The sequence below is a fragment of the Ctenopharyngodon idella genome, chromosome 9 (genome assembly GCF_019924925.1).
Source record: "Ctenopharyngodon idella isolate HZGC_01 chromosome 9, HZGC01, whole genome shotgun sequence".
Lineage (NCBI taxonomy): Eukaryota > Metazoa > Chordata > Actinopteri > Cypriniformes > Xenocyprididae > Ctenopharyngodon > Ctenopharyngodon idella.
The window spans coordinates 22,859,981-22,881,584 of NC_067228.1; the positions used below are offsets into that span (position 1 = coordinate 22,859,981).

The 21,604-nt window shown below is 36.2% G+C and overlaps 1 protein-coding gene across 1 annotated transcript in view; it reads right to left on the reverse strand.

Moving 5' to 3' along the window:
- The window catches only part of myo10l3 (myosin X, like 3), an 81,452-nt gene that overhangs the window by 51,588 nt on the left and 8,260 nt on the right, over positions 1-21,604 (reverse strand). Inside the window, exons 2-3 of the mRNA XM_051904621.1 lie at positions 10,673-10,771; positions 1,016-1,174 (exon numbers count right to left, since the gene is read on the reverse strand). Coding sequence (XP_051760581.1) covers positions 1,016-1,174; positions 10,673-10,771 — 258 coding nt within the window. The remainder of the gene's footprint in view (positions 1-1,015; positions 1,175-10,672; positions 10,772-21,604) is intronic.

A 21,604-nucleotide genomic window follows, 5' to 3' on the forward strand; every position in this document is an offset into this window, starting at 1 on the left:
AAAAATATTCTTGTCGCTTTATAATACTAACATTGAAACAATGTACTCACATGAACTGATTTAAATATGTTTTTAGTACATTTATGGATCTTGAGAGAGGAAATGTCATTGCTGGCTATGCAGGCCTCACTGAGCCATCGGACTTCAACAAAAATATCTCAATTTGTGTTCCGAAGATTAACGAAGGTCTCACGGGTGTGGAACGGCATGAGGGTGAGTAATTAATGACAGAATTTTTATTTTTGGGTGAACTAACCCTTTAATGGTTCAAAAGTTTCCAAGTGCTGATGAATATAATAATATAATAACATATAATAATATAATATAATCATATTATAATAATATATAATATATAATAATATTGATAATATAATAATAATGTTAATAGGAAAAAATCATGAAGCATGAATGCTAAGTAGTTTCAGACTGATAAAACTATCTTCAGAGGAAATAAAAATGAGAAGACCATGTAAGCAGAAAAACTGCTTTTAAATTTTTTTTAGAAATTTTAGTAAAACCAGTCATCATCAACAATTTCTTGGGAAGAATAAACAAAATGGATAGCCATCAATATTTGCTCCATTTATTTTATGCTTATTGTTGATACATGGAAAATTTTACACAGCGTTAAGCTCAGAATAAACACAATTAAAGCTTCACAGAACAAAGTTCTTTTGAGGCACAAGACTTCTCAAAGTACAAAATGTTCCCTTGTTTACATGAAAACACTGCAAATTCCAAAATCCCATTTGAATTGAATAAACAGAATTAGTGTGTGTGTGCGTGTGTGGGGTCCTGGTAAACCCTATTTTTGACTTTGTGGAGGTCCCCATGAGGAAAACAGCTTATAAATCATACTAAGTGATATTTTTTAAAAAATGTAAAAATGTTTTCTGTGAGGGTTGTGTTTAGGGGTAGGGGTAGGGTTAGGGGATTGAATATACAGTTGGTACCGTATAAAAATCATTGGAAACCCAACATCTGTGTGTGCGTGCATTGCAAAAAAGAAACTTACATAAATGAGGTCCTTCTGGTAGCGAAGAAAGAGGTTGTGCATGATGGCGGCCTCATGTAACTCGGCCAGAGTGGACATGTCCTCCACTCCACTGATGCTGGTGGGATGCATGGGGAAAACCTTGAGCCTGTTCACCTCACCCTGATCCAGAGTTATCACCTTCAACACACAAAAACACACACCCATGTCATTATCAACACATACTATACAGGGCTGTCAGAGGAGGATCAGCTGGGAACATTAGATTTAGTGCTTTCAGATTAACCAAAAAGTACAGGTACATCAGCTACTACTAACATAACTCAATATGCATTCTCAAACGGCACTTCAGGAATCCAATGTATGAAGAAATTAGCTGTGATTTATGCTGCTATGAAGCAATAGTGCACTCAGACAGGGCTCATTTACAGTATACATGTGGGCCTGTAGCTTGTCTTACTAATTTGTCCGGGCCTGCTTAATCTTTCTGCCAAGTTGTTTCACATTCCTGAAACCATACCCGCCATGAAATCCTCACAGTGCTCCTCTCACTTTCATTGTCCTGAGTGCTTCCTCCAAGACTTGTCCTCAGAAATCTTTGGACACGCTTCATCATGCTGGATCACAAGGCTGACATCTTCATTGCACATCGCATTTGAACCATTTTTTTTTTAACCTTCTTAACTGACGTTGAGGATTTCTTAAGATTTGTTTGCTGAGTCATACAGACATTATCTTGTGTATCTATAGTAATGCACTGTCATTATTCACTGATGCACAAGTAACTCACCCATTGAAATTTGCTTTGAGTTTGGAAACACATCCTACACAAATCTTCAAGTAGATTCCCAAATAATTGCTCATATTGTATTAGAAGAGAGATCAGTGAACACTGGGTTAAACTACAGACAGAGAGAGACAATGTTACTTATCTTCTTATCCACCTTTTTCCTAACAAGCATACTGCATTTTAAATTATGGGAAGCACTTTGGGGAATTTCCACTCAAAAAGACTGAAACAAAACATTTTAAATCATAAGTCTGCACTACAAAGAATGAACCTTCAGTTTGAATGATGATCTGTAAAATTTTGCTGATTGCTTACGGTTTAATGGAAGTTACTCCCATAATTTGCGCAAAGCATCATGGGGCTTTAGACAACCAAAGTCTGCTAATTAGGCAGACAACATTTAATTAGTTGTGCTGCTTGCTAAGGTGTTGTTCATATTTAAGGTTAGGACATTAAACTTTAAGCAAAACTGTAGTATTTAACTCCCACATTTGACCCTCACTGTTTGTGCTCAGTGTTGTTATTGAGCACCAGCTAACCCTAACTAAAACCTTAACAAAACTAATACAACTATAACTAATAAAAAAAAAGTTTGTTTTTGTTTCTTTTTTGTTAACTCAAAATAAAACTGAAATAAAAAAGAATTAAAACAAATCTAATAAAAATTATAAAAAAAAAAAAAAAAATTTAATTTTGTTTGAGGCATTGACATATGCTCCAAAATATGGTGTAGTTACACTTCGAGTGACCCGAGTTCGAGTCCCGGCTCAAGGTTCTTCTTTACCAGTCCAATTCCCCTCTCTCGTCTCCTATGATTTCCTGTCTGTCCTCCTACTGTAAAGAAATTTTTGCCTCGGCAACTAACTGAAATAAAATAAGTTGAAGCACTAAATTTACTAAAACTAAATTTGAAATTGCAAATTATAGCTAAATAGAAATATTGAAATGCAAATAAAAATGACAAAAGCACATAAAATTACTAAAACAAACCAAAATTAAAATGAAAACTGAAAATATAAAAATAAAAGCTATATTGAAAATATTAATAAATACATTAAAACTATATTAAAGCTGCAGTCCATAAGTTTTGCCTCTTTGTCGCCATCTCTGTTTGAAACCGGCAATTGCAGTTACATGTACGTGGGTTGTGCATCGGCACGGCTCCTCAGCGCAGATGAAGCGAATGTTTGGTGTCAGTCACCGCACCGGTGTGGACATTGTACTGCGGAATCACAGATTGTAGTCTTGAAGTATGACCAAAGTAAGAATTTTCACCGGAAAATGTCATCTGAACAGGGAAGTATCATGTCTGCCACTTTTGTTCTGACTAACTGAGGGAAAAAAAGCATTACAATAAATCGCACTACCAATCGTGATTAAATCTAACGATCGCTTAGCTCAAATCACATCAAACTGTGCAAATTATTATTATTGTTATAATTTGTTCTCAAATGGTTAATGTTCACAACATCAGCATTGCGTGACTATGTGTATTTAGTGTGTATTAGCGTTAGCTGTAGATTTCAATTTCTGTACAGTCTAATCACTAACGTTAATTTGTCATACCATACAATCCGCCATCAAAATAAGTTTAATTATTGCAGCTGCTGTGAGAAAAGACTATAAATGATCCGCCTCACATGCGATGTAGCCTACTAGCTGGGACTCGTTCTTTATGTAAACAGACGTGACGCAAAGACAAACGGCGACATGCTCGAATTTCCCGTGAAAACCCACCAGTACCACCTGAATTATAAAACATTATTACAAGCTTACCGTTGTGAATCAGGCTAAGGTGAGGAGATAGTTTAGAACACTGGCTGTTTATGTACTTGCTCAATAATTGATTTTGGATCATTTTTAACCAAAAAAAAGTTACAGACAGCAGCTTTAATAATACTTATATAACAATATTTGTGGTATGGACCTGGAAATTGGACTGGATTTAACCAGTAGACGATAAAACCAGTGAAGAACAAAAACAAAAAAAAAATCACTCAGAACAAAGAATTCTAGTTTAATATCTTAAAATTGTGTTGAATGCGTCTTTCGAAGCGTGTAGGTCATAGTTATTCTTGTAACTGAGATCGATGACAAATCCATTAGCAAAAAGTGCCACTAAAATTCAATGATGTCATACAATAATGATCTTATCATTGTGGCTCGTCAGGCCTGTCTCCAGACAGATGAGATTCATTGATCAGACATGACAGGAAGAAAACAGCACTTTGACAGAATCACCGCCCCCACCTGAGCTAATGTGATCTGTATATAGAGATATGATGTGAAGTATCACCTGAGGCTCTGTTTATCAAATAAGAGTTTCGGGTTGGAATCGTTGTGAGTTCATTCCAGGGGGCCTATGGAGTTAATATTGTGTCATAATTAAACAAACAAATCCAACATTTTGCTAACAAACACGATCTGCTTTGCAAAGGAAAACTCGACTCGCAAACAAACAGAAAGTGATGTGCAAATACAAAGGTCAGTTTGAGCGAAAACGCAGAGGAGTAACAAATATATGTATTGTTTTACAAATATAAATAAATGAGCCTACATCATATTTCACAAATAAATACAAACCATCCTACAAATGGCATGTAACCTTTGAACAAATACCAAATCTAGTGCATACATAGGCACACCTGTCTGTTACGATTCTAAAACACTTGGCCTTTTTATGAGATCTCTCGGCTTGATTTTCTCACAAATGTAGTTGAGCAACTTTCTCTTCCAAACCAGCAGATGGCGCTTTGCTATGGGTCAATTTACGCTAGTCTCCTGAGAGAAGCCCTGAAACATGCGTTTATAATAATAATTATAAACTTTATTTTATAGTACCTTTAAAAGTTGCATCTCAAAGCGCTTTACAAGAACATACAAATAAAATACTATGGAATAGGGGAAATAAAAGATAGAAATGTAAATCAAAACACATTTCAAGACATATATAAAACAAAAATAATCACGTATAGAAAATAAGTTTACAAGGAGTTTACAGTTGACGAAAATTAGTAGTGAACAGGTGAGTATCAAGTACGCAAAATTTGGTAATTCGACATTATCTACAAAATGCAACAGCAGCAATCTTCATAACATCACTCGGCTCGCTCTGGCTACTCCGGTTCTCTCTGTATGTATAATCGCAAGCAATATGTTATACAAAACATGCTATAAAACACCAATCTGCGTCTTTTCATTTTCATTAATAATAGCCATACAAATTTGGTTCAGGCAACGCTTACATTGATTATCTTCACTGCATGTACAGTACCAGTCAAAACTTTGGAAACATTAAGGGTTTTTTTAATGTTTTGAAAGCAGTCTCTTAATCTCACCAAGGCTGTATTTATTTGATCAAAAATACAGTAAAAACAGTAATACTGTGAAATATTATTGCAATTTAAAGTAACTGGTTTCTGTTGTATATTTCAAAATGTAATTTATTTCTGTGATCAAAGCTGAATTTTCAGCATCATTACTCCAGGCTTCAGTGTCACATGATCCTTCAGAAATCATTATACTCACCTGTTCACCACTCATTTTCGTCAGCTGAAAACTTCTTGTAAACTTTTATTTCAGGCTAGCCTATATTATTAGCCTTATATTATATATATATATATATATATATATATATATATATATATATATATGTCTTGAAATGTGTTTGATGCATGCTTCTATCTTTTATTTCCCCTATTCCATTGTATTTGTATGATCTTGTAAAGCGCTTTGAGGCGCAACTTTTAAAGGCGCTATAAAATAAAGTTTGTTATTATTATTATTATAATAAATGCATTGACCCATAGCAAAGCGTCATCTGCTGTTTTGGAAGAGGAAGTTGCTCAACTGCATTTGTGAGAAAATCAAGCTGCAAGATCTCATAAAAAGGCAAGTGTTTTAGAATAGTAACAGACAGGTGGGCGTTTGTATGCACTAGATTTGGTATTTGTTCAAAGGTTACATGCCATTTGTAGGATGGTTTGTATTTATTTGTGAAATATGATATAGGCTCATTTATTTATATTTGTAAAACAATACATATATTTGTTACTCCTCTGCGTTTTCGCTCAAACCGACCTTTGTATTTGCACATCACTTTCTGTTTGTTTGCGAGTCGAGTTTTCCTTTGCAAAGAAGATCTTGTTTGTTTGCAAAATGCTGGATTTGTTTGTTTAATTATGGCACAATATTAACTCCATAGGGGGCGCTATGACTTTATCAGGATTCATTTATGTATAATGAAGTCATTGTTGCAAAAGCAGAGCAGCTCATAGCTGTGTAAATGAGTCGCATAGTTTACGTTATCACTGTGTGACACCTCGACTTTAAGACCAGACCAGGAATCTGCTCTCTATGGGTCATTTCTCAACACAGTAGGACGCCAGACACGCTTCACCCACAAAATACATGAGCTCCAGCCATATGATACATCCGCAAACATTCAGCACAGAGGTTAAGGATGTTTAAAAAAGACATTCCTGTTGATCTGGAGACGAATTCCCCAAATTCCTATTCATGAGAAAAAAAGATGCTCGCTCCCACCGCTAAGGGCAAACAAACAGCCTGGAGGTTGGAACAACACTCAGTACATGCACAGTGGGCAGTTTAAACATGACAATAAATGTGTCTAAATCAAACATTCACAGGAGGTGGTGAGAGGCAGGGCCATCATTACGTGAGGATGACCAGGAAAATGGCCCCTATGGGTGGGGGCCCTTCCATAAAAAGGATGTCTCATACCCCGTTAATTCAAGCAACTTTGTAAACAAATGCTGTGCTTTTGAACTTTGAATATTAAGCAGAACAACTGTTTTCAACATTAGTAATAATAAGAAATGTTTCTTGAGCAGCAAATCAGCATATTAGAATGATTTCTGAAGGATCATGTGACACTGAAGACTGGAGTAATGATGAAAAAATTCAGCTTTACAACACAGGAACAAATTACATTTTAAAATATATTCAAATAGAAAACAATTATTTTAAGTTGTAATAAATATCTTACAACATTACTGTGTTTACTGCATTTTTATGCACCCTTTGTGAACATGAGTTTATTTTCAGAAATTTAAAAATAAATAAATAAATAAATAAATAAATAAATAAATAAATAAATAAAATATATATATATATACACACCAACACCAAACTTTTAAATTAATATAATTATAACAGAGCTTTTTTCATACACTGAGAATTTTTGGACTCTCAAAGCAACATTTCATATGCCATTGTGTGGTTGTGATCTCTGTCAGACAACAATATGTCTGATGATCATGTAACAACAAAAATTAGAGGGACATGACAACTGACTGAGCAGCATGATGGAAACAAAATAAATAGTGAACATAAATAGTGAATTTAAAATCTGATGCAATCTATCATATAAATACTACTGCTGTCATTTTGTACTCAGTTCATGCTGAAAGCTACAATAACAGACCATGTGTTACAAATGCAAACAACTTGTCATCATTTTTGTAAGAATAAGAGTGTATTTAACATCCATGATCATCTGCGCCCCAGGTTATAGTGTCCTGCTGTGCTCAGCAAATTGACACATGGCAGGGAGTCAGCTTATCATAGCATCATTAGCACATTACAGGCGTTCAGACAGGACAATGGATGTCAGTGTTGACAGTGTGCCAGGAGACGGGAACATCACCTCTGGTTGCTAAGCAATGGACCAGCCCTGGGAGAACTGGGAATCCTGACGATGAGGTCATCAATAAAAAATGAGAAAAAACAACCAGTGCAGACAGTTTGAGAAAAAATGATGCTCTGGTGTTGGATTAAAAAAAAAAAAAAATGGAATTTCCTGGAATTTGTATACGTTATTATTTGTGTTCCAGTATTCTGTCACTGTAAGATATCAAATTTCCACTTGTTTAGCGGAACTGTCCATTGTCCATGACGGTTTATCTGTCTTCCTCAGCTGCAAGACTTCCTCAATATGAATCATTGGTAATCTTCATTTCATTTTGCATGACTTGCATGAGAAATAGCATATTCATTCCTGTAAGCACTGTATGCCTCAATTCTTAGCATTCAATAAATGCTTTCATGGTCTTCCAAAGATTAAGTACACACACACATCAATGCACTTACATGAACACCAACACACTCCCCTAAACGTGCATGTGCATGTGAAACCATCTGCTAAATCCATTGATCCAGAGTTATAAAGTGCACAATCAATGTTTTCCTAATGTGGCCTTTTCATCGAGGGCAGAGCCGCTGACGGATGCACCAAAACAGGGTGACTTAAACAACAATGATTACATATAAAACTATGCAGTCTCATTTGGGGACTGTATTTAAACTAAAGATCATTTATTCAAGCAAAGATCATTTTACACTATACACATATTAGCAAATATATTTTGTAGCGAGAAATCACATTAAAGGCATTGTCCATCATTGCCTTGTATATCTCAAGCAATAAAATTCTAATTAATTTCAAGTTGTTTCTATAGTGAATCAGCTTATTAGAAGTAAATAATCAAAATTATTAACTGTTAAGTGATTGAAGGTTTGTAATAAAAGGAGTTTGTCGATCTACCCTTCTGTGCAAGTGTCCTGCATGAGGCTTTGTGTTTGAAAGGCCACACCCTGCTGTGTATTATTGAGCGTGGACTATATGAATATGTATGAGGTAGGTGGGGCCTGGCCAATAGGGACGGCCCAGTAGTGAGCAGACAGATGGAGGCCAGCTGAAATGGCTATACTCTTCACAGGAAACGGTCTTCTCTCAACCCATCCGCTGTACCAGCGCGGAGTCACACCCTGCCCAAAGCAATCCCAGAAAAACACAGGGTTTGCTTTACAAAACACTAACTACAGACTTAGTGAAAGCCAAGAGTCTATAAACACACACTGCTGATAACTGTGTTAAAAGCATTTCAAGTCTAAAAGTATTACAAAAATAGGCTTATTATACAGTATTAATACATCAGTTACTATCCAACTTTAAATAAAAATAAAGATAAAAAGATTGTTTTTTCACCAAAGACCATATGAGATTGAGCAAACAATAGCACGACGGATAGATAGAGCGAACGATAGACAGAACAAATGATTGATAGAAAGATAGACAGACATGATTTTAACCCCAGACATGAACGGTGTGTCAGTGGAGTGTCAGTCTCTTCACACATCACTGAACTCACACACAGCCTCCTGATCTCTGCTGACCCCTGCTTTCCCATGGATGCCACAGTAAGCTTGTTAAATAAAACATGTGTCGGGGTCCCATGCATTTACACTTTACTATGCAGTTTTATGTGCTAGGCACTGCATGCTGTGAGCCTCGTAAGAGTCTAAATGTCGGTCTGGGGTGTTAACAGTCGAAAATGAGAGTTTCATTTCATTTTTCATTATAATCTGTGGTTGGTATAGTCTCTGAATGCCCCTCTGTGGCCACATTATGTGTGCTTGGTTGAATTTGGTCTAAACACAAATTGATCAGGGCCACACTGGAAGTAATTTATGAATTTTAGAGTCCGCATTAAATCTGGAATTGAAAAACCGCCAGTTTAAGCTATTATGGAAATACTCAAGCAGTCATCTATTCAAATAGTAATCGGTCTGAATTGATGTAAATGTGGAATCGGAGTAGTAAGTAAGAAATCAATTTGCGCTGTATGTACAGAATGACACACCGATCACTAATAAGCCTGCAGATTCATAGCAAGCTTCCTTTAGCAAAATAGTCCATACTGTATGTTCTGTCAATGTTATAAAGAATCCAATTTTCTATTAAATCTGGCATAGAAACAGGATTAATGGTAGATTATAAACAAATAGTGAAACAGATTTGAAAGATTTATTTGAGAAAAAAATACAGTAAAAACAGTAATATTGTGAAATATTACTATAGTTTTAAAGAACACCAGTCTTCAGTGTCACATGGTCCTTCAGAAATCATCCTAATATGCTGATTTGGTGCTTAAGAAACATTTATTATTATTTTTTTTTCAGGATTCTTTGGTGAATGAAAAGTTAAAAAAAAACAGCATTTATTTGAAACAGAAGTCTTTTGTCTCATTATAAATGCCTTTACCGTCACTTTTGATCAATTAAATGTGCACTTAATAAAAGTATTAATTTCTTTAAAAAAAGAAATCTTACTGACTCTAAACCTCTGAAGTGTACAAAGAGACAAAAGACAAATATAGAGAGACAAATAGAGATACTATAGGCAGATAGATGTAGACAAATAGAGAGAGATGGAGATTAAAAACAGATCAAACAAAGTCTGCAAGAGATATATAAACATAAGAGCTGAACTGTACAGTATATCACATTCCTACATTCTTTAGTACCAGAACAAAGCACACAGGCTACATGTTGACACACATCTGATAAATATATTCTGACCTGCATTCTTATTGTGCTTTGAGAACAGGATTTCCTCCAGACACAAAGCTTTAACAGAGGGCCATACTGATTAAACGCAGTGGCTAAACTTGGCTTCCTTATGGACATTCCTGCTATTCATATCAAAGTAATGAGAAACTGCGATTAATTCAAACGTGCTTTACCTGCAGGACCTCGCACAATCGAAGACATTTACAGTGAAACATTTATCTCTCTCAGACAGATGGCCATCCAGTTTATTAACAATATAATGCCAGAAACAATGGCACAAATAAAGGTGAAAGCTCTTAAATAGAAATTAAAGTTCTGTTATAATTTATTCTCATATTATTTCAGACCTAATTTTTAAAGAATATTCAAACTTTTTTCAATACAATGAAAGCACATAGTGACCAATATCATCTTTTGTGTTCCACAGATGAAAGTCATACAGGTTTGGAACAACATGAGGGTAAGTAAATTATTTTTTGTTAAAAAAGGAGTTCACAGCAGGTGGTCTCTCTTACCTCTCCATAGTCTGCGGTGAGGATGAGAGTCCGGTCATCACAGCAGCTGACGGTGGAGGGCAAGAGCTGCTCCTTATCCCGCACCCACACACGAGCTCCCTAAAAGACAGACAGACCATATGAGACATTAAATACAGCAAACCAAACAAGAACAGCCAGAGGAAGGCAAGCTCATTAAAGATCTGACCTAAGAAGACAGAGATTTCCTTCCTATTGCGGTTGGTACAGAAATTAAATATGCATGTATATGGAGGAGACAATATTATGTGCTTCTAAAAAGAGCTGAGGACAGAACAAGATGATACAAAGAGGATATCAGTGAGCAATTTCAATTGATCTCAACCACAGCCCAACCCTTAAACCCCATCATGGTCTTTCCTTCATTATCATTAAAGCACCACAGCCATTCCGTCTCGCTACGTTTTCATTTCGAAAACATATACAGTGGTGCATTTGACTGGTAGAAAGATCCCTCCCAATGGGTTTAAACACACATTGTGGAAACACAAGCAGCACAGAACACTATTCATGCCAGCATCACATGCTGCAAACCAAAGTAAAGCCTTTTGACAGCACCAAACCCTGTACTTTAAAAAGAGATGGTTGTTTCTCATGTCAGTGTTATGAAGGGGCCTTTGCTTGTTCACTCACCTCCATGATCCCTAACCTCCAGCCCTTTTGAGTGGATGCCAAAGTGGTAGCTAGGGCATTCTGGGAGTTTGCTTACTGCCTTGAAGTCAATAGAGTCAAGTCCCAAGATCAGTCTGAATTGTAAAACAACATTGGACCCCACTGACTTCAATGTATGGACAAAAAAAAAGACATTTTCAAATTATCTGCTTTTGTGTTTTGTAGAAGAAAGAAAGTCATACAGGTTTGGAACGACATGAGTGTGAGTGAATGATAAGTGTTACAATTTTTGGGTGAACTATGCCTTTAAATTTAGGTGTTGTTCAAATCTCTGATGATGAAAACAGCTGCAATGAAAAGGTGGTCTAGCAATGCTTTTGTCTAATTGTGTGGCATCCTTTAAACAAAGCCGCCAACTTCCATGTTTTCAATCGGAAGGTCAAGAATGCAGAAATGGAGATGCAAAAACAGGAAAACAAAAGTCTGGCTGCTAAGACCACTAGTCATTTCCTGCTGTTGTGAACCGGAACACTGTCTTAAGGGCCGTTCACACCAAGGATGACAACTATAATAATAACTATAACCATAAAGTTTTAATAACTTCTGTAATTTTATGAGAATAGGGAAGTCCATACCACAACTATAATGACAACCAAACAATATTGTTGGAATCACTTTGAGATCTATTTATTTATTTATTTTTTCATCTGATGACAGATAAAAATATTGACAGCCAGTCAGAATCCATCCTGCTTTAAAGAGCTCAAGCATTTAAAGTGGCAGATGACAAAAGTGCAGCATGTGCTTATAATAAACAGAACATGTGGACACTCACACTAATATAGATATTGTTATTGGTGTGAATGGGCCTTTAGTTTGTGTGGTGTGCCAGGTTCTGATCCCCACACTTACACTGACAGCCATAAATCTTCACTGCGCGGCCATTCAGACGGCCAATGGAGTGTTGAGAGAGTAGTTTGTCCAACAGCACATGAGAACCAAAGGATCAATGGGAGCGGCTTCCACCAGGAAACCCAAGCTCCAAGGTCAGAGCTCAGGGATATCAATCCTCATTAACTTTTAATAATGACCTGACATGTGCAACAGCATTGGGTCCCGTAGGCAACATGTGCAGGCATTCACACAATATATATCCACTGTTTCCAAAACACGCTGTATGAAGATGATCATAGACACATGATACACTGCAAAGGAGACGTGGATTATAATGAGGCCAGATACATTCTGGTTTCAAGTGAAGGCAATCGTTAAATGGATTATTCACCTTTAAATTAAAATTCTGTTATCATATTATTCACATTCATGATGTCTCAAGACTTTCAGGTAATGCATTATTTTAGCAGAATGGTCACACTGCTATAATGAAATGGAAAAGTGATCAGGTGCTGTCAGGCTCCAAAAATAAAGCACCACTGAAATATCATAAAAGTGGTCAAATGATTCCAATTTGTTCATCACAATGATATCATATGACTTTATACAACTTGGAAAAGTTGTGTATGGGGGTCACTGACAAAAAAGGTTTTTGAAAGTGTAAAAAAACATAATGGAGATATAAGATATAAGTATTAATGAGATTATGTGGTTTTTAATAATCAATTAACACTGCTTTCGTCATTTTTCACAATATGGATAAAAATTGTCACCAAAAAAGTCATTCGGTTTAACCATATTTTCGGTTTTACTGAATGACACTTTTGGTTATACTGAATGACGATATTTTCAAACAATGCCAACAGGCTGATATCTAGCTAGCAAAAGGACAATCAAACATTTTATATTTAGTACAAGTTTTTGAAATATTACAACATTTTTCATGTTTTATAGCGGTTGTCCCGAATTACCTGATGTTTCGGGACATGTGTATGAGCAAGTGAAAACATGAATTTTTAAGATATTTTAATCACAAATGAAATGGCTGTATTGGCCTCTGGCCGGTTAAACCGAATGACTTTTTGACACTTCAAAATCTTTAAAATACCTTTATATATAGCAAAATATATTTAAAACCTTTTGGATTCAATAAAAGAGATTTAGTTGTACTACTTTACATACTTTGGATGTCATATCTTTGTTTTTTATTATAATTAAGGCCACCTAATCACTATTCACTTCATAGAGCCTTTTCCCAGGCTGCAATAATGCAATTACACAGTTATTAACATTGTAAGTCTAGTAATATATATATATATATATTATATATATATTTTTTTTTTTTTTTTTTTGTCACTTGTAGCACTAGACTTTGTGTTATTTTACCTTGGCATTAAATTACAGAGAACTAACTACATGGGTGTTTCTAATACAGCGGAAAGAGTGACAACAAATTTGACATCTTTCTCTCTTCTGTCCACCATAATCTCTCTCTCTCTCTCTCTCTCAGAAAGTCTATCGTAGTTCTTTTTTATTATTATTGGATCTAGCAGGAGCACAAAAATTATATTTGTTGTGGTCTCCTGTTCACTACTATAAAATTTACCCATCTATGATGACTTCTACTTCTGAGAACCATGGAAACGTGAAAAGGGTCAACTGTATGAACAAGAGCAGCTCAGAGATTCTGCTAAATGTCTTCTCTTGCGAAAGAAAGAAAAGCATGCAGGTTTGAATCAACATGAGAGCAAATAAATGATGACAGATCTTTCATTTTTCGATGAACTTTCGATAAAACTTATAACCTCATGATTGAATGCCAGATAGGTAAATCTTTATTCCCAGTTAAATTTAGATCTTTAGATTTTTAGCAAGGTTTATTTAATCATTTATTTAAACTTAGAATATGCCATCTTCGAGGAGACCGTTGCATTATCTCTTTTTCAACATGCACCACACAGCATAATGACCTGTATCAACAGGATCTTTTTCAGGTTTCTTTAAAAAGCCTTGCTAAATGTAGCTTGGGGCCTATGAGACTGAGTTAAAAGAGCTTGAAGAAAAGAAGGGGTGGGGAGGCTAAAACTGTATGTTAATGTGTTTCCAATTGTTTGACAAGCAGAGGAAGAAAGCTAACATTCAACTTCTCTTAAATGTTCAATCCACACATATGCATGAGACTAAATATGACTACCTCTATCAGATAACGCATTTTTTTTGTGTTCATTACCCAAACACATACAGCTCCAAACAACACAATACCTATATTTACAGAAATGCGATTAAAGCAGCTGAAGGGCATCATTTTATTGAGCTGAAATCATGCATCAGATGAGGGAGATCAGCCAGGTCTGAGACTAGCACAAGAGGAAAATTACTTAAGCACTGCAGGGCTCGGAAAAGCTGTTTTACGTGACCTGACTGAACTGAATTACATCTGAAGCAGGGTCTACGGATTTAAGAAGATCAGATGCCATTGTTACATAATTCTCATTTACAGCATTCGCGCTTTATGGCACGTGGTGTCATTGAATTACTTATGTGTTTAATCTCATAGATTAAAGGGAGTAAACATAAGAGCCTTTGCAAAAGTTGATCAACTACATTAAAGTGCTGGGATTATTCAATCGTGTGTGTTTAATTGATAGATAATAAAAGATAATGGAGGAAATATGTATATTAGTGCATGTAACCAAATGGAAACAACCAAACAAAACTGTGACAGTTGCAAATAGGTAAAATCGCAAAATTCTCCATAATATGATAGATAACAATCCAGCATTATTTACCATGAATGAATGGGTATTGTTGCTGGGCATTTTAATGATTACTACATATAAATGATAAAATGCTGGCATGGGCAGAACCAATGTATTAACTTCCTCATGATTCAGATCTGAACTGTGGTTTAGTTTGCTAAAATTTATCAATAATGTGAAGAATGAGGATAAGCTTCCCTAGAATATTCAAGGATAATCTTGATGTTTCCCCAAGGAATGCTCAAATAATTAGTGCTAGGCATTTTGAAAAACCTAAAAAATATTAAACTTCACCATGTAACTTGTGCCACATGGTCAAAAATAATACCTTAAATCATGTGGCTTGCTGAGAGGCATGCAATTACTTTTCAAAGCAATCAGACTGATGATTTTGCCTAGAGGATGATAAAAATGGTGGAAAATATTCCATATCCCAAGCTGTATCGAGGGAGCAGATTATCATAGAGAATCTTTTGACTTGGGCTAGTAAACAACCACCAAACAACCACCCTTGCAATTGATCTTTCAAGTCTACAGAGAGAAATACAGCCAAATAACAGATGTTCTCCACTCAAGGACACTCAATGTCAAGTAGCACCATAGAAAAACATGTGACTTTTCCCCCCATGACCCCATATAAAGCCAGAATGGACAGAGATAAATTACAGTTATAGAATCTGGGCAAGTAAAGCTATTGTGCTCAGCTTCTCATATTTTTCCCAAAACGTCTTTTTGCATTGCCATGTAATCTTTTTTTTTTTTTTTAAATCATGCTGAAACAGCAACGACGGGTTCCTCCCCAAGACCCTATATTTCATATTTATTTTGAGAGAACTCAAGGAAGAGAAGACTCTGAAAGTCTTATAATATCCCCACTATAATGACAACGTTTAAGACCAGACATGTTTCCACTGGCACTGCTGGAAACCGCTGCATGATGTCATCAATTATGTGGTGAGGTTAACAGATTTTCCAGAAGCGAGCTCCTCTCAAAAGACAGCAGTGTAAACCTACTTTGTGCATGGGGTGTATTGTATAGGCAACAGATGGTCACAGAAACACAAACCTCCTCCTCCTTCCATTCTCTCCTCCACTTCCATCATTTCATCCCCTCCTTCCCCCACCTTTCCATCACCTCGGCCGTCTCGGGTCCCAGAGGGCAACCGAGCGGAAATCCCTCAACAAAGGCCAGCTGGGCAACTCTGAAGCAGGGTTTTGTCTGTCAAACTGCAGCACACGTGCAAACAAAATAAGTCCTTCGTATTATATCGTATTATACTCTGAGACATGAATCAGCTCCTTTCAGCTGGAACGCCAGTAATTCGATGGTAGACTATAAGTCTGCTCTGCTATACATAACATCAAACATCACTGACAACAGTAAAACACATTTACATTGCTTTGTGAGGTTAATCTTAAAGGGTTAGTTCACCCAAAAATTAATTACTCACCCTCATGTCGTTCCACACCCGTAAGACTTTCGTTCATCTTCAAAACACAAATTAAGATATTTTTGATAAAATCCGATGGCTCAGTGAGGCCTGCATTGCCAGCAAGATAATTAACACTTTCAGATGCCCAGAAAGCTACTAAACACATATTTAAAACAGTTCATGTGACTACAGTTTTTCAACCTTAATGTTATAAAGCGATAAGAATACTTTTTGTGTGCCAAAAAACAAAATAACGACTTTATTTAACAATATCTAAGCTTTACGAATCTTTTGTTTCGAATCAGTGGTTCGGCGCGTGTATCAAACTGCCAAATTCACATGATTTCAGTAAACGAGGCTTCGTTACGTCATAAGTGTTTCAAAATTTCAATGGTTCACCACTGGGGGGTGTGACTTTGGCAGTTTGATACATGCTCCGAACCACTGATTCGAAACAAAAGATTCGTAAAGCTTCGAAGCTTCATGAAGCATCGCCCATCACTAGATATTGTTGAATAAATTCGTTATTTGTTTTTTTTTGGTGCACAAAAAGTATTCTTGTCGCTTCATAACATTAAGGTTGAACCACTGTAGTCACATGAACTGTTTTAAATATGTTTTTAGTACCTTTCTGGGCATCTGAAAGTGTTGCTGGCAATGGAGGCCTCACTGAGCCATCGGATTTTATCAAAAATATCTTAATTTGTGTTCTTACGGGTGTGGAACGACATGAGGGTGAGTAATGACTGAATTTTTGGGTGAACTAACCCTTTAAGATACAGTCACATTAGCAACATTTCAGTAAAATTTTGCTGGCAAAAAAGGTCCATTGTGTGCTATCAATAGTGTAGAGATGTATGAAGCACAGTGCACATGTAAGTCACTTTCACAACAAGTAGCTTTCTGTTGGCCAGAACAGCAAACTTTAACACGAGTGAAATCTGTAGCTTTTTCGCGAAACTATCGAACTATCAGATTCCTACTGGAATGACAGGATTTTGCCCGTGAAATTTTTGGTAAGCAACGGTAAATGTGACCGCACCTTTACTCAAATTTCAGTTTTGCCTTGTGGACAACATTGAACCAAGATGCTCATATTTAAGCCTGGCCCACATCATTTGTCATACCCCTTCATCTTCCAAACACTTCTACATTTTTACTTGTCAACAGAAGTGGCAAAAAGCCTAAAAACTGAATAAAATTTTGGTAAATGTGTAAATAAACAAAGTCGGCATGAAATGGAAATTCACTCAATAAAAATATATCTATTTATAAAAATGCATCTTAATATCTTATTGTGAACCATATTTTTTAAACTGTTTTGACTTTGTAATTTTTAACTATAATGCTCGATTTTCCAATTAAATGACAGACTTGTCTCCAGTGACGTACGCCGGATTCCTTCGGCATCATTTAGTCGGCTTAAACCCTGTCCCTTTCTTATCAACTTAATCAACTGCAAGCTAACATTCAAATCTGCCTCTATCCAAATCAACAACCCCAATGGATAGAACAACATCCCCACCCAACATTTTCTTTTGCGATAATCCGTTTCACTTAGAAGTACGTGACAAAAGGGAAGAAATGATCTGTCGCTATTTCCATTACATTGCAATTTTAATCTGGTTGTAAAAAAGTTTTTCGTTAAAAAAAGACAAAGGTTGATAAATACAATTCAACGGATCTTAACATTAACTGGCAACACAGAAGAATAAAAAAAGTGCCTTGCCCTTTAAAACAGAAAGCACATGCGGCTTAAAACGCTCTGTCACTCTGAACCCTCACAAAGAGCTACTATTACCTCTGTGTGTTTAACAGTGCCAAATTTGGAGGAGATTTGCTAATTAATGAGACTGAAACATTAATGAGACTACACAGTGCAAGGTGGCGTGTCTCTTTCTCCTTGTGGCAGGAAGCCCAAGACCAAGAGTATCGAGTGATCCAATCAACTCAACAAAAGAAAACTAATCAACTCCCACAAAATTAGATGTTATTTGGCAATTAGTCCGATGCTATTTTTTTCCGATCACACTGCATTATTTGGTCTGGGATGACCAATTATGCATGAGATGTCAAAAAAAGAGGGACCGAGAACTCGGAACTAGACATTTTGTTTGAGAAAACTTGTTTGAGAAGAACTCCTGTGGACTTTGCAAATATCATAAAGACTCTTTTCCAAAGCAGCTGCTCACACTCAGTTTCAATGAGATTCCTGCACACTATTTAGATCTCAAACAGTGACACTTATTCAGATTATCATAACAATACTGACACCTCCGCTGACCTCTGGCTCTCCTTCAGTGCAGCTGTGCAGATGTGAAGAGCTCTTCACATTACAGAGGGCCTCAGATATTGAAGAGAAAACTGTCTGGGCAGCTCAATACTGACTGACTTTAGACTGCAAAATGACACACACACTGTTGCATAACATATGCGATATTTCTTATAATCACCTTAAGAAAGGATTACACCAAAAAGCACATGTTTTCCAACAACCATGGATGTATTTATCAGAAAGATCTCTTTGAACAATCCAGCAAAAATGTCCTGCATCATTAGGACTTCTTCTGGTTCAACTGCTCATTTATTGTGCAATATGGCAGATGATGGTTCAAAGCTAACAGAAAACTGCTCTTCTATAAAAACCAGTCAGTTTGAGTTGAGTTGTAGCAATGTGTCCAGGATCAGGGGTTTGAACTGCAGAAAACTGAGTGACAGAAATAAAGAATTGGTCAAGAAATGAGTGAGTTTATGGGTTGTCTGATTAGATGGACTGAAATTACTGCTGACATTACAGGCTCAAGTTTAAAGTTATCCAAATCTACACGTCATTTGAACAGTGCTGACATAACCTGTAGGGATGGGTCAGGACAGTCAACAACTGACTAGTCGGTTACTGAGGTCAACTACTGAGTTTATGAAGATGTTTTAGCTTTCATATTCCATCTAAGTGCTTGAAATTGGGTGAATTTAGAGCAACAACTACTGCTTTTTCTGTAATAAATTCAATCAGTCGTCAACAATACATTTCAAGACAATTTAGAGTCAGACTTCAAATCCTCTACTGTGAGAAAAAAAAAAATAAAAAAAAAAAATTAAATGATAACAAATACGAAATACATAATAATGCATATATAAGCATTCAAATGTTTTGGGATCATTATAGATTTTGAAATGTTTTTGAAAGAAGTCTTACATGCTCACCAAGGCTGCATTTATTTGATTTAAAAAAACAGTAATACTGTGAAATTAGAATTTTTAGACTTTTTTATTGAAAATAAATGCGAGATCGGCAAAAGGTGGATTCGAACCCGCATCGATCGCATTACAAGCCAGGTCTGCAAGCCTCACTAGCTACGTTGAATGTTGAATTTGTTGCGTCATTTTTAAAACTTGATTGGCCCAACCAGGCATTGGTGGGCGAGGCTAGTATAAATAGCGTTTGCCAACAAGGGACGCTATTTGCACTTGAATGTACTTTAAAATGTAATTTACTCCTGTGATGGCAAATCTGAATTTTCAGCATCATTACTCCAGTCTTCAGTGTCACATGATCCTTCAGAAATCATTCTGATATGCTGCGCAAGAAACATATACTATTATCAATGTTGAAAACAGTTGTGCTGCTTAATATCCTTGTAGAAACCATGATACATTTTTTTTTTAAGGATTCCAAAATAACATTTATTTGAATTAGAAATCTTTTGCAACATTATAAATGTCTTTCCTGTCACTTTTGGATAATGCTATGTGTCCTTGCTGAATAAAAGTATTAATTTCTTTCAAAAAAGTAAAAGAAAAATAAACTTACTGAAGGATTATACTAACCCTGTGATTATTTGCACACACACACACACACACACAAAAAAAAAAAAATACATCGAACATATCTGAAAAAGGCAACCCTGTATTCCATTAAAATACATGACAAGAGCAACTGAACCACACAAAAGACCAATGAAGTCTGAGAGGGGAAACTGTACCTTAGGATGCCTACTGTATGTCACAAGCTACCGCCAAGTGAAACCAAGACAGTTCTCTCCCACCCCATGTCCTCAACCTCCCCAGACCTGCATGACATCACCCAAGCCAATGAGAGGTTTGCCTCACCTCAAATCAGGGTCACAACCAAAATGGATGTTTAGCATCCTGTAGAAAAAATTTCCTGAAGAGGAGCTCAAACATTCTTAAACTCCAGGACATATTTCACGAATTATTTGCAACAAGCACCCTTTCGTACTGTCCAAGCGATACATTTACAGCATTAACAATTCAGAACATGTAAATTCACAGTTGAATCGACAATAGAGAGCAAGGCAGAGAAGGAGCAGTGTTTTGTACAGGATCAGATAAACAGCCTTGACGCTCCATCAGTAGGCTGACAGCAGTATGAATAAATGATGGAAGGTGCAGCTGATCAGAAATTAGCTAATGGAGAGATTGTGGCCCCAGGGGAAGGACACTTCCCAGACTTCCCCCAGATCAGACAATAGAGAGATAGTGTGCTATTAGCATTGAGAGATGGTGACACTTAATGGTATTAACCTTACAACTGAGATGTTTGACTGATTTGCATAAAGCATAGCCTGGAGACGGTGATTAACGTCCATGGCAGGTTGCATTGTGCTCTAAATGAATGAAACTTGTGGATGGATACTCATATATTCGCTATATGGTGCAGAAGGTTTTATTTCTCAAATCTGATTTTTTAAACTAACTAAAAGCAAGTTATATGTGTCCAGATTAGATTTTTTGTTCGCTTCAAACAGCAAAGGAAAGGAAATATGTAATGGGATTGTGACGCACCTTTTCTCTTAAAAAAAAAACAAACAAACCCATGAACTTCAAACAAAAGTGCCGAAACAACCATTTTCCATGTTTTGGCCTACAAAGATACATCATTCAATGCAGTACTCTATAGCACAGACACTAGAAAAGGATGAAACTTTCTAGTGTGTATGTGTCAAACACCAATGTTTGAACACGCTATCAAATGGTGTATACTTTGAAAGGCTACACGCTGTGCTGTATGTATATGCTAAGCGCTTGTGTCAAAACTAGTATAATTTGGGGTTAAGACTAGACTCTGGAAGTTGGAAACAAACAACCTTTACCACAGCTGTAAACCTTTAGCCAAGCCAAATACTCAAGTGAAGCAAAGTGTATTCAAATAAACAACAATCTGGAATGAAGCATAGTTTTTCATAAACAGCTGT